The 13,820-nt window shown below is 42.1% G+C and overlaps 1 protein-coding gene across 1 annotated transcript in view; it reads left to right on the top strand.

The window, feature by feature from the left end:
* Positions 1–2,081: 2,081 nt before the first annotated feature.
* The window catches only part of tdp2b (tyrosyl-DNA phosphodiesterase 2b), a 41,781-nt gene continuing 30,042 nt past the window's right edge, over positions 2,082–13,820 (top strand). The window contains exons 1-3 of the mRNA XM_043719181.1: positions 2,082–2,433; positions 6,430–6,527; positions 8,654–8,815. Of these exons, the coding sequence (XP_043575116.1) occupies positions 2,182–2,433; positions 6,430–6,527; positions 8,654–8,815 (512 nt within the window). The 5' untranslated portion in view covers positions 2,082–2,181. The remainder of the gene's footprint in view (positions 2,434–6,429; positions 6,528–8,653; positions 8,816–13,820) is intronic.

The raw sequence follows: 13,820 nt of genomic DNA, 5'->3' as shown, positions 1-13,820 counted from the left end.
GGGGGGGCTACAGTACAATGCTATTAAAGTGATATCTCCCTTTTTATTTCTCAGTCCTCAAAAACTCTAAATAAAAACCGAAAGAGCTGTGGATGCTGTAAATTAGAAACAAACCCAGAAATTGCTGGAAAAGCTCAGCAGGTCTGGGGAAGGGTCACTCGGCCTGAAATGTTAACTCTAGAATTCTGCTAGAAACAACTTCTGTTTTTGTTTCTGATTTACAGCATCTGCAGTTATTTTGGTTTTTATTTACGTTTTTTGAGACCCTGGTCAAGAAAAAGGAAGCATATGACATGTACAGGCAGCTGGGATCAAGTGAATTACTTGAGGAATATAGAGGGTGTTAGAGGACACTTAAGAGAGAAATCAGGAGGGCTAAAAGTGGACATGAGCTGGCTTTAGCAGATAAAGGAAAAGAGAATCCAAAGAGATCCTACAAATACACAAAGGGCAAAAGAGTAACTAGGAAGAGAACTGAGCCTCTTAAAGATCAACAAGATTTTTGATGTGCAGAACTACAAGAGATGGGTGAGTTCCTAAATGAATATTTGTCGTCAGAATTTACAGTTAAGCAAAATATGGATGCTAGGGAACTTGGAGAAATAAATAGTGATATCTTGAAGAGTCCACACTAACAGAAGAGGAGGTGCTAGAAATCTTAAAATCATTTAAGTTAGATTAATCCCCTGGACTTGATGGAAGTGCTGGGTCCACTTTTGTTTGTCATTTATATGAATGATTTAGATGAGAATATGGAAAGAATGGTTAGTAAAATTAGTGGTATAGTGGACAGTGAAGAAGGTTACTTAAGATTACAAACAGATCTTGATCAACTAGGTCAATGGGTTGAAGAATGGCAAATGGAGTTTAATTTTAATAAATTCAAGGTATTAGATTTAGGTAAAACAAACAAAGGCAAGACTTATACATTTAAAGTAGGGTCTTGGGCAGTGTTGTAGAACAGAGAGACCTAGGGGTTCAGGTACATAATCCTTTGAAGTTTGCATCACATATGGATAGGGTGGTTAAGAAGGCATTTAGCATGCTTGCCTTCAATGCTCAGACCTTTGGAGTTGGGACATTATTTTGAGGTTGTACAGGATGTTGGTGAGACCTCTTCTGGATAACTGTGTCTAGTTCTAGTCTCCCTGTTATCCGAAGGATAGAATTAAGATGGAGAGCTTTCATAAGAGATTTACTAAGATGTTGCCAGGAACGGAGGGTTTGAGTTAATAGAGGATCGATAGGCTGGGACCTTTTTCGCTGGAGCATAGGAGACTATGGGGTGACATTATGGAGGTCTGTAAAATCATGAGAGCCATAGAGAAGGTAGATAAGCCAACAGTTTTTCTCCATGGTAGGGGAGTCTAAAAGTAGAGGGTGTAGGTTTAAGGTGAGAGGGGAGAGATACAAAAGGGTCTAGAAAGGCAATTTTTTTCATACACAGGGTGGTGAGTGTCTGGTACAGGCTGCAGAGGTAGTGGTGGAGGCGAGTATGATTTTGTCATTTAAGAAACATTTGGACAGGTGCGTGGTATGTAGGGATATGGACCAAATGCAGGCAAATGGGATGAGATTAATTGTGAAACATGAGTGGAATGGACAAGTTGGGCCAAAAGGCTGTAAACCTCTGTGACTGTGTCATGCTGATGTGCTCTTAATAATTTAAGCTGCTTTAATCAAAGATTTATTTATTTGAAATCAACTCCTCTTGTGGCCAAGGGCAGAACTAAACTTTAAAAGTTCAGTTTCTTTAGGCATTGGACTCTTAATTCTTAACTTGAGTGGTGTCATGAAACAGAAGTTGCAACGTTACACATTGCAAGCAACTGAAAGAACTGCGGATGCGAGAAATCAGGAACAAAAACAGAAATTGCTGGGGAAACTTAGCAGGTCTGGCAACATCTATGGAGAGAAATCAGAGTAAACGTTTCAGATCCAGTGACCCTTCACAAAATTACATTTTGCGCTGGTTTTAAAGTTTGGGTCGGGGAGGGGGCGGGGCTGAGGCGGTGGACTGGCGGGTCGAGGAGGGGGCGGGGCTGATGTGATGGACTGGCGGGTCGAGGAGGGGGCGGGGCTGAAGATAGAATGATAGTTTCCAGGTGCAGCAGACGTTCGGCTGTGGCACGCGCTATTAACCGTTGACTTGATGGTGGTGCGCGTGGAGCTGCTGCTGGTATGGGTGAGCCCCAGAGGAAGAGAGCTCGTTTGAGCGACCCGGAACAACAGGGTCCCCAGCATGAAGAGCCGAGTGATGGAGCCGCTCCTATATCCCAGCCGGAGGAGGAGGAGGAGGAGGAGGAGGAAGAGGAAGAAGAAGCAGCGAGGCGCCGATACCGCGGGGGTCTTTGCGATGAGTTTGCTGTTGTGACCGGTACGGATGAGGCCGTAGCTCAGTGTTACCTGGCGGAAAATGACTGGCTTTTAGAAGTAGGTTGGCTGAGCAGAAATTGTCGGCGACCTTCTCATGATAGTCGCTTTCAAAATGCCGCAGTCGTGGCAAGAAATGAGGCTTTTGGAAGTGATCTATTTGTTTAGTTGTACGGGGAGTACGACGCTGTGTTTTTGTCTGTGATCAGGCTGTGGGCAGAGTTGTATTTATTGGTTGTCATCAGTTCTTCAACTTTCAGCTGAAGTTCAGCCTGACAGCTTCATCGGGGAACGTTGTCAAAAACCCCGCGGTACCATTTTTAAAGAGTTTTCCCTGAGTCCTGGACAGTGTTTGTTCTTTCTTCGACATCATTGAAACCGATTATTTGATTAGCGCATTATTCCTTTTGTACCGTTTCTAGGCAATGAGGATAGACGATTATTTCAACTCCGGTTTAGTGAATGTCATGGTCATAACATTTTTACAGCGCCAAGAGAGGCCTTCCGTCCCATTGTGTCCCACCAGTCATCAAACATACATGAATTCTAGTCCCATTTGCCAGCACTTGGCCCAAAGTCCTGACGTGTCGAGCTCATCTGAATAGTTCTTATGATTTGGAGATGCCGGTGTTGGACTGGGGTGTACAAAGTTAAACATCACACAGGTTTAATTGGAAGCACTAGCTTTCGGAGCGTCGCTCCTTCATCAGGTGGAAGTCAATGAAGGAGCGACACTCCGAAAACTAGTTTGCTTCCAATTAAACCTGTTGGACTATAACCTGGTGTGTAATTTTTAACTGAATAGTTCTTAAGTATCTTTTGAAGGTTCCTATCTCTATCACCCTTTTTAGGCAGAGAATTCAGGATACACACAACCCACATTTTGTTTTCAAATGCCATCTACTTTGAAACTGTCCCTTTTTATGGACCCCTTTCCCACAGGGAAAAGATTCCATCTATGCCCCCCAGAACTTTGTACACCTGCATCAGCCTCATTCCATCAGCTTTCTGTAAGGAAGACAACCTTGGCCTATCTAGTCTTTCTTCATAGTTGATCGCTCCAGCCCAGGCATCCTTCCAGTTAATCTCCTCTGCATCCTTTGTAATACAATCACATTGTTCTTATAGTGTGGCAACCAGCATTACACACAGCATTTGAGCTGTGGCTCAACTAAAGTTATATACAGCTCCATCGTAACCACCTTGCTGTTTTATTCAGTGCCTTGACTAATAAGGGAGAAAGTGAGGACTGCAGAACCTAGAGATTGGAATTGGAGTGTGATGCTGGAAAAGCACAGCAGGTCAGGCAGCATCTGAGGAGCAGTAGAATCAAGGTTTTGGGCAAAAGCCCTTCATCAGCAATCAGGCTTGTGAGCTGGGGGCTGAGAGATAAATGGGAGGGGGTGGGGTGGGGCTGGGAGGGAGGTAGCTGGGAATGCAATAGGTAGATGAAAGTGATAGATTGGAGAGGAGGGAGGAGTGGACAGATGGGAAAGACGATGGACAGGTCGAGGCCGGTGCTGAGTTGGAGGCTTGGGACTGGGATAAGGTGCAGGAGGGGAAACTGCTGAAATCCATGTTAATCCCGTGTGGTTGCAGGGTCCCAAGGTGGAAGTTGGGACATTTTTCCTCCAGGCCTCGGGTGGTTAGGGTTTGGTAATGGAGGAGGCCCAGCACCAGCATATCCTTGGTGGAGTGGGAGGGGGAATTGAAGTGTTCAGTCACTGGGTGGTGGGGTTGGTTGGTGCGGGTGTCCCAGAGATGTTCTCGGAAACGATCTGCACGTTGGCGTCTGCCTGATGTAGAGGAGACCACATCGGGTGCAACGGATACAGTAGATGACATTTGTGGAGGTACAGGTAAATTTGTGTTGGGCGTGGAACGATCCTTTGGGGTCTTGGACCGAGGTGAGGGTGCAGGTTTTATACTTCCTGCAGTGGCAGGGGAAGGTGCTGGGAGTGAGGTGACAGCTGGTGGAGGGGTGTGGATCTGACAAGGGAATCGTGGAGGGAATGGTCTCTCCGGAACGCTGATAGGGGTGGGGAGGGAAATATCACCCTAATGGTGAGGTCTGTTTGTAGGTGGTGGATTATGATGCAATGTATGCGGAGGTTGGTGGGGTAGAAAGTGAAGACCAGGGGATTGTGTCCTTGTTGCGTTGGGAGAGGTGGGTTCAAGGGCGGAGGTGTGGGAAGTAAAAATTTTAAGTTTTACCCATATGGTCTCATTTGAGGAGCCTTCTAAGGTATCATTGTTCATCACTCCAATAATTGACTCCTTGTTCAATATTGAGATACTATCTTTTTTACACCACCTGCTTTAAGACTCTGTACCCTTGAATATTGAGTTACGTCTTGTTCCTTCCTCAATTATATAACTGTAATGGTAATAATATCACATCCCCATGAATTAATTAATGCCCTCAACTGCGTTACTTGCAAGACTCCTTGCATTAGAATAACTCAACATTTGATCTGGAGTTGATTCACAAATGAAGTATAGCAAGAAGTTATCTTGGGGAAGAGGAATGTGGACATTTGAAAGAAATTTGTACTGCAATTTAGTGTGAATTGATTTGGCACTGTAAATGGACGATCAGTGCAAGCAGGTACTTATGATTTGTGCAGTGTTACCAATATTACCTACATTACAATTTTGACTCTTCAAAAGTATTTTGTTGATTGTAAAGGACAATGGGATGCCCTGAAGACACAAATCTATACAAATGAAGTCTCTCTTTACCTATGCCTTTTGACATATTGTCTTACTGTTTCAGTCTTCCTGCCAAAGGGATTTTAAGTGTTATTGGCAATACCTCAAATATGAAACTCTACTATTTGTTTCATTATCTCCATCTCTGTTAAATGCAGCATCATTTTTAGTAAGACATCAGAGTGGATGGGCAAAAAAAAGCTTAAATGCTTTGATAGGATCATTTTCTTTCTTCAAATTTTGCTTTCTCTCAAGGTCCAGACAAGCCTGCATTTACTCTGTGGGAAGCTAGGGAAGTGATTGCTGGGCCTCTTGCTGAGATATCTCAGCATCAGCGATAGTCAGAGGTGAGGTGCCGGAAGACTGGAGGTTGGCCACTGTTTAAGAAAGGTGGTAAGAACAAGGCAGGGAATATAGACCAGTGAGCCTGATGTCGGTGGTGGGCAAGTTGTTGGAGGGAATCCTGAAGGACAGGATGTACATGTATTTGGAAAGGCAAGGACTGATTAGGGATAGTCAACATGGCTTTGTGCATGGGAAATCATGTCTCACAAACTTGATTGAGTTTTTTGAAGAAGTAACAAAGAAGATTGATGAGGGCAGAGCAGTAGATGTGATCTATATGGACTTCAGTAAGGCGTTCGACAAGGTTCCCCTTGGGAGACTGATTACCAAGGTTAGATCTCATGGAATACAGGGAGAACTAGCCATTTGGATACAGAACTGGCTCAGAGGTAGAAGACTGAGGGTGATGGTGGAGGGTTGTTTTTCAGACTGGAGGCCTGTGACCAGTGGAATGCCACAAGGATCGGTGCTGGGTCCACTACTTTTCATCATTTTATATAAATGATTTAGATGTGAGCACAAGAGGTATAATTAGTAAGTTTGCAGGTGACACCAAAATTGGAGGTGTAGTGGACAGTGAAGAAGGTTACCTCCGATTACAACAGGATCTGGACCAGATGGGCCAAGGGGCTGAGAAGTGGCAGATGGAGTTTAATTCAGATAAATGTGAGGTGCTGCATTTTGGGAAAGCAAATCTTATTTTAATGTTCTCGTCATAAGTTGCTGTCTGACTCACTCCACAACAATGCCCACAATCGATGTCATAATGGCAAAGGTTGTATTTTATTAACAATTATGCAATACCAGTGAATAGTTTGAGGATGGGGAAGGGCACAAAAACAGATCAGCTAATGTAAAACAAATTGTTGCTTCTAAAAGTATAATTCCTGACTCTCCAATTATCAGAGTTAAATAGCATCAAGGTTTAACTTTTTTAAAAAAATGTGACCAAAGATTGTTTGTTTGATTTTTTTTTTTTCATTTTCTGATTATTTACAGAGAGCTGTCAACTCCTATTTTGAAACAGCTGTTCAGCCATCTTCCTCTACAATGGAGTCTACTTCACATATGATTGAAAATACTGATTTCCAAGGATGGTGTGTATGGACTCCATTTATTGCAACTTTATATACATGCAGACACATTTTGGAAAACATCCCTTTGCACATGCCTGAAATTATTCTGAAATTTATAAATAATTTGTGACAGTAAGAAGCTTTTGTAAGCTAATAGCTGTTACTTTAAAAAGGGCTTGAATTAAGAGTATGCAAGGTTGAGTGGGAGGACCGGTTACTTTCAAGCTGAAACTGAGAGTTCAGTTGTTGCAGCAGCCAGTTTTCAAATATGCTTGGTTTCTGCAGAAATCAAGGAAGTCATTTAGCTCTTGAGTGTATTTTCAGTATTAGTGTTCTTTGCGATTTTAAAAAAAAGACCAGTTTGAATTTTTTGAGCAATATTGATGAGCACTATTGACTGAAATAAAAGGGAAGAAATCACCTGTGAGTTAACTCAAGCACTGCCAGCAGTAGTGTATTCGGATTGCAAACTTTTATTTTACTTTTGGTCGTGTTGCAAAGTGTCATTGTGTTTGTAAGAAAGCACTGTTACCAACCTTTTATAGTAAATTAATTTACTTAATAGTTTAATCCTAAAACTATTGAGTGCCTCTTATTGAAGATAGCAAAATTAAAGAAATTTACAGGATAATTTCTTTACCTAAAAAAAAATTCACTGAAGTGTCCCATGTACTAACTTAGATGCAGTACTAGAGGTTGTAGAGGTATTTGTGAAGACATCAAGGAATTGCATCTTGTCTGAGTAGCCAAAGATGTAGAAGCCATGAAAGCTGGAATAGGTAGTGTGAAAAGGAACCAAGACTTAAGTAAATAGCAACATTAGGGAAAGAATGTCAGGGTTAACATTGTCACTTTTGCTGTTTGTTTAATTAAAATTTGAATGCCATAAATTGATTACATGAGGATGACATGCAAGTTGCAATCCCTCATGTCTTTGAGTGTAACTTATTTTGCAGCATATGCATTATTAGCCTGCTTGCAAGATGTTAATGATATTTTCAATGACATCATACGTAATCTGCAATTTTGTGTTTCATTATAAACCTATAAAATAACCTTTGGCGTTTCTACTTTTAGGGTTACATTATCCTCTGTTTTGTAATTAATGTTAATTAAATCACTGTGCAAAAGTGATTTTATTTTTTGCTTGTATAAGTGAGTATAGAAAAGTAAACATCCAAATGAAAAGAAGAAAAAAGCAGAAATTGAAAGTTTGGAAATCTGCATTTCTTATTCTGTCCTGGTGTGTCTGTGTAGTTGGCAAGATGAGTATTTATTCCTCAACCTTACTTGCTCATGAACAGAAATGCATGCTATGCTGTTTTGGGGGTAGTTAAGAACCGGTTACATTACTGGGAATCTAGGTTGGGCAAGGATGGCAGATATCCTCTAAAATTCATTAGTGAGCTGAATGGGTTTTTAAGAAAATGGATGATCGTTTTTGTTGTCAACATTCCATAGCTATAAGTATTAAATTCAATTTAAATTCCACCAGTTTCCGTTGTAGTATTTGAACTTGTGTTCCCAGGGCATTAGTTTGAGCCTCTGAGATAATAGTTAGCTGCATTATCACTAGGCCACCCTCACTTGCCTATTTGAGAAGCCCCAGTTAATTTATTGCTCTTCTATGATACTTATTGTCAATATCCTGTTATTGCTATGTAGCATCAATAGCAGCACAGAATATTAAGGTGAAATCTCTCTACCTGTTTACTCATCATCTTTTAAGATGCTTATTTTAAATCTTTTAAAAGTAACTCTTGGGTCTTTTGTCATAGTGGTGGTGTCCCTACCTCTGGACCAGAAGAATCAGCTTCAAGACATAGCATGTCCAAACAGTTTCATGAAAAATAATTAAAATGTATCTCTGACCAAACTTTGTTAGAACAGATAACACAATATCCCTGCTAGTTGGTATAAATCTATGTTTCATCACATTCCAGAAAAGCACCTTGAGACATTTGACAATATTGAAGATGTTATGTAAATACATTGTGTGTTCTTTTTTGCCATTGTGACCGTATTTGATCATGCACAAGTTTTTTTTTTGAACGCTTTTGGCAATACTAAAGTGACTAGTCCAGAACAGTTAAGACAGTTATGTAGTTACAGATGATCTTGCTTTGACTATTCACTTTTTAATATAGCATTGATTTGACAAACACTGACAATGAGCAGACCAGCAAGGGAAGTACTGCACAGCCACAAGTAGATGAAAGTCGGATCTCATTGTTAACGTGGAACATAGATGGACTTGATCTGGAAAACTTGCAGGAAAGAGCACGGGGAGTTTGTGCGTGCCTAGCACTGTGAGTACATGCTACATCAGTACAAACAAGGCAGTTAGATGGTCAAAGAACTTTATAAAAATGTCCATTTTGTATGCTTTCAACAGTTTCTTTAAGATTTTGTTTCCACGTAAAAGAAAAAAATCTACTAATTGCAATGAAACTTTTTAAACTATCAGGAAAAGAATAAAAGCTGAATTGCCGATTTTAAATCTATAATGTAAACTCTACCCCTTAAAATTCATACACTTAGAAACACTCAGATGAGACAAGACAATAATACTGTGAATAGGAAGAAAAAGAATGCCAGAAACAGTTCTGACTTTAATTCCCATCACAGATGTTGAGCTGTTTCCTTTTGGATTTCTTCTGAATCATTCCAATTCTTTGGTAATGAAACAAAGCAGTAGATACAGTTCTCAGTGTTTCATTCACTAGTTGAGATTTTGCCCTATTCGTGTTGAAAAAGCACAGCAGGTCAGCCAGCATCCGAGGGCAGGAGAATTGATGGTTCGGGCATAAGCCCTTCATCAGGAAGAGCTTCCTGAAATGTCGATTCTCCTGTTCCTCTGCTGCCTGAATTGCTGTGCTTTTCCAGCACTACACTTTTTCAGTTCTGATCTCCAGCATCTGCAGTCCTCACTTTCTCCTTTGCCCTTTTAGTGCCTAGGAAGGAGGTTTTTCTTCGTCCTTTTCCTTTCAACAGGTGATTTTTTTTGTCAAGACGATAAATTGCGGAGAAAAGTGAAGGGCTGTAGCTGGCTAGTAGGATACATTTCTTATGCCTCAAGTTTCCCCACCTATAACTGTCTGCCTGAGATGTCATAGGTAAATGACAGAACTGTTTCTTCTCTAATCCGTAATACTTGATGCTCATCATCTTTTGTTTGAAATTGCAGGAATGCTGTTTATGAATTTGTGCAAGTTCTTAATTTCCCTTACATTCTGAAAAAAAATCTCTAGTTTTAGTCATCTAAACCACTGAACCCACAGCCTTTCTCTCTCCCTTGTAAATTCTACAACTGTTCTGCTCGCACTTTTTGTTTTGTAGTCCTAAATGTCATTTGACATGTTTCAAACGCAAGCTTATAAGCTTTGAATACCTCCGCTTTGGTAGTTTCATATTCTGCCATTTGTATTTCTGACAAACTGGTCTGAAAGTCATATTAGTACTTGTCAAAACGCTATCATTAAAGTTCAAACATGTGTTGGCTTATTTGTCGATCCAGCTATCTTCTCAAATAAAGTAAAATAATATTATATCTACCCTTAGTAAATTTAGGCACTAAGGGTGGTGCTATTTAGTCAAATTAGGTCCCTCATTGGAATCAGAATAATGCTCTGAGCAATTACCTCCTTTTTGCCTTTGCTCCCAGATATTCCATGGCCAACTCATGTTATCTAAGTTCTTTTATCTCTTTGGAATTCAAGTTATTTTAATTCCAATTCCTGATCCATTTTCTTCTACCTTTTTCCTCCCTGTCCATTTCAAGTTTTCATAACTGTATATCCCTTTTCATTGCCCTCTGAGTTCAGAAAAAGAGTCCTAACAAACTCAATGTTAACTCTACTTTTTCTTCATAGATTTTGCCAAACCTGCTAGATTTCCAGCATTTTCTATGATTTATTTCATTATTGGTTCAAGAATACATTGTTTGGGAAAACTGTCCCAGTACGCCCAATTTGCTACCTTTGTGCCAAGCTATGCTGCTCAACCCAACCTGTGGATAAATTCGTCTCTCAATAGACGACTGTTCAAGGTTTTATAGCAAAGCTTTCATCTGTGTTTATGTGCACTGCTACTTTATCACTGCATATATAGTGGTTTCATTTAAAAGAAAATTCTCAATCATAGAACGTTACAATGCAGTACAGCCCCTTCGACCCTCAATGTCACGCTGACCTGTGAAACCAATCTGAAGCCCATCTCACCTGCACTATTCCATTGTCATCTATATGTTTATCCAATGACCATTTAAATGCCCTTAAAGTTGGTGAGTCTACTACTATTGCAGGCCAGGGCATTCCAAGCCCTTTCTACTCTGAGTAAAGAACCTACCTCTGACATCTGTAGATATCTATCACCCCATAATTTTAAATCATGTCCCTTCGTATTAACCATCACCATCTGAGAAAAAAGGCTCTCACTGTCCACCTTATTTAATCATCTGATCATCATGTTGATCAGTTCGACCATTATATGCTGACCATATATCCTAAATAAATCTAGTCCTATATGCCAGCATTTGGATAATTTCCCTCTAAACTGTTCCTATTCACATACCCATCCAGATGCCTTTTAAATGTTATAACTGTACCAGCTTCCACCACTTCCTCTGGCAGTTCATTCCAGACACTCACTCCCTCTGTGTGAAAATGTTGTCCCTTAGGTCCCTTTTAAATCTTTTCCTCTCCCCTTAAACCTATGTCCTTTAGTTCTGGACTCTTCCCAACCCAGGGAAAAGACCTTGGCTATTTACGCTATCCATACCCCTCATGATTTTAAGAACCTTTATAAGGTCACACCTCTGCTTTCAATACTCCAGGGAAAACAGCCCCAGCCTATTCAGCCTTCCCCATAGCTTCAACTCCAATCCTGGCAATATCCTTGTAAATCTTTTCTGAGCCTGTTAAAGTTTCACAATATCCATCCTATAGAAGGGAGACCAGAATTGCACAGAGTATTCCAAAACTGACCTAACCAATGTCCTGTACAGCCACAGCATAATCTCCGAACTCCTATACTCAGTGCTCTGACCAATAAACGAAAGCACACTAAACGCTTTCTTCACTATCCTATCTACCTGCGGCTCCACTTTCAAGGAACTCTGAGCTTGCACGTCAAGGTCTATTTGTTCAGCAACACTCCCTAAGACCTTACCGTTAAGTGTATAAGTCTTGCCCTTCCAAAATGCAGCATGTCCCATTTATCTAAATTAAATTCCATCTACCACTCCTCTGTCCATTGGCCTATCTGATCAAGATACCACTGTACTTTGAGGTCACGTTCTTAGCTGTCCACTACATCTCCAATTTTGGTATCATCTGCAAACTTACAAACCATACCTCCTACGTTAACATTCAAATCATTTATATAAATGACGAAAAGCAGTTGATATAGCACTGATCCTTGTGGCACAATACTAGTCACAAGCCTCCAGTCTGAAAAACAGTCCTGCACCACCACTCTTTAGCTGCTACCTTTTGAGCCAGTTCTGTTTCCAAATAGCTAGTTCGCCCTCTAATCTGTGTGATGTAACCTTGCTCATCAGTCTACCATGAAGAACCTTGTCGAATGCATTATTAAAGTCCATATAGATTGTGTCCACTGCTTTGCCCTCATCAATCATCTTTGTTACTACTTCAAAAAACTTAAGCAAGTTTGTGCGACACTATTTCCCACACACCGCCGTGTTGACTGTCCTAATAAGATCTTGCCTTTCCAAATACATGTAAAACCAATGACTGCAGATGCTGGAAACCAGATTCTGGATTAGTGGTGCTGGAAAAGCACAGCAGTTCAGGCAGCATCCGAGGAGCAGTAAAATCGATGTTTCGGGCAAAAGCCCTTCATCAGGAATACCGGTAGAGTGTCTGAAGGGTGGAGAGATAAATGAGAGGAGGGTGGGGAGAAAGTAGCATAGAGTAGAATAGGTGAGTGGGGGAGGGGATGAAGGTGATAGGTCAGGGAGGAGGGCGGAGCGGATAGGTGGAAAAGAAGATAGGCAGGGAGGACAAGTCATGGGGACAGTGCTGAGCTGGAAGTTTGGAACTGGGGTGAGGTGGGGGAAGGGGAAATGAGGAAACTGTTGAAGTCCACATTGATGCCCTAGGATTGAAGTGTTCAGAGGCGGAAGATGAGGCGTTCTTCCTCCAGGCGTCGGGTGGTTAGGGAGCGGCGGTGGAGGAGGCCCAGGACCTTCGTGTTCTCGGCAGAGTGGGAGGGGGAGTTGAAATGTTGGGCCACGGGGCGGTGTGGTTGATTGGTGTGGGTGTCCCAGAGATGTTCCCTAAAGCGCTCTGCTAGGAGGCGTCCAGTCTCCCCAATGTAGAGGAGACCGCATCGGGAGCAACGGATACAATAAATGATATTAGTGGATGTGCAAGTAAAACTTTGGGTGTGGAAGGCTCCTTTAAGGCTTTGGATGGAATTGTGGGTGCAGGTTTTGCAATTCCTGCAGTGGCAAGGGAAGGTGCCAGGACGGGAGGGTGGGTTGTATGGGGGCGTGGACCTGACCAGGTAGTCATGGAGGGAACGATCTTTGAGGAAGGCGGAAAGGGGTTGGGGATGGAAATATATCCCTGGTGTTTGGGTCTGTTTGGAGGTGGTGGAAATGTCAGCGGATGATTTGGTTTATGCGAAGGGTGGAAGGTGAGCACAAGGGGCGTTCTGTCCTTGTTACGGTTGGAGGGGTGGGGTCGATGACTGCATTGGCGCCACCTCTTGCTCCCGTGAGGAGGTTAAGGAATTCATCAACTTCACCAACACATTCCACCCTGACCTTAAATTTACCTGGACCATCTCTGACACCTCCCTCCCCTTCCTGGACCCCTCCATCTCCATTAATGACGACCGACTTGACACTGACATTTTTTACAAATCCACCGAGTCCCACAGCTACCTGGATTACACCTCTTCCCACCCTACCTCCTGCAAAAATGCCATCCCGTATTCCCAAATCCTCCGTCTCTGCCGTATCTGCTCCCAGGAGGACCAGTTCCACCACAGAACACGCCAGATGGCCTCCTTCTTTAGAGACCGCAATTTCCCTTCCCACATGGTTCAAGATACCCTCCAACGCATCTTATCCACATCCCGCACCTCCGCCCTCAGACCCCACTCCTCCAACCGTAACAAGGACAGAACGACCCTAGTGCTCACCTTCCACCCTACCAATCTTCGCATAAACCAAATCATCCGCCAACATTTCCGCCACCTCCAAACGGACCCGACCACCAGGGATATATTTCCCTCCCCACCCCTTTCCATCTTCCGCAAAGACCGTTCCCTCCATGACTACCTGGT

Source organism: Chiloscyllium plagiosum, chromosome 29 (assembly GCF_004010195.1).
Source record: "Chiloscyllium plagiosum isolate BGI_BamShark_2017 chromosome 29, ASM401019v2, whole genome shotgun sequence".
In the NCBI taxonomy this organism is placed as follows: Eukaryota; Metazoa; Chordata; class Chondrichthyes; order Orectolobiformes; family Hemiscylliidae; genus Chiloscyllium; species Chiloscyllium plagiosum.
This window is presented reverse-complemented; position numbering and strand designations above follow the sequence as displayed.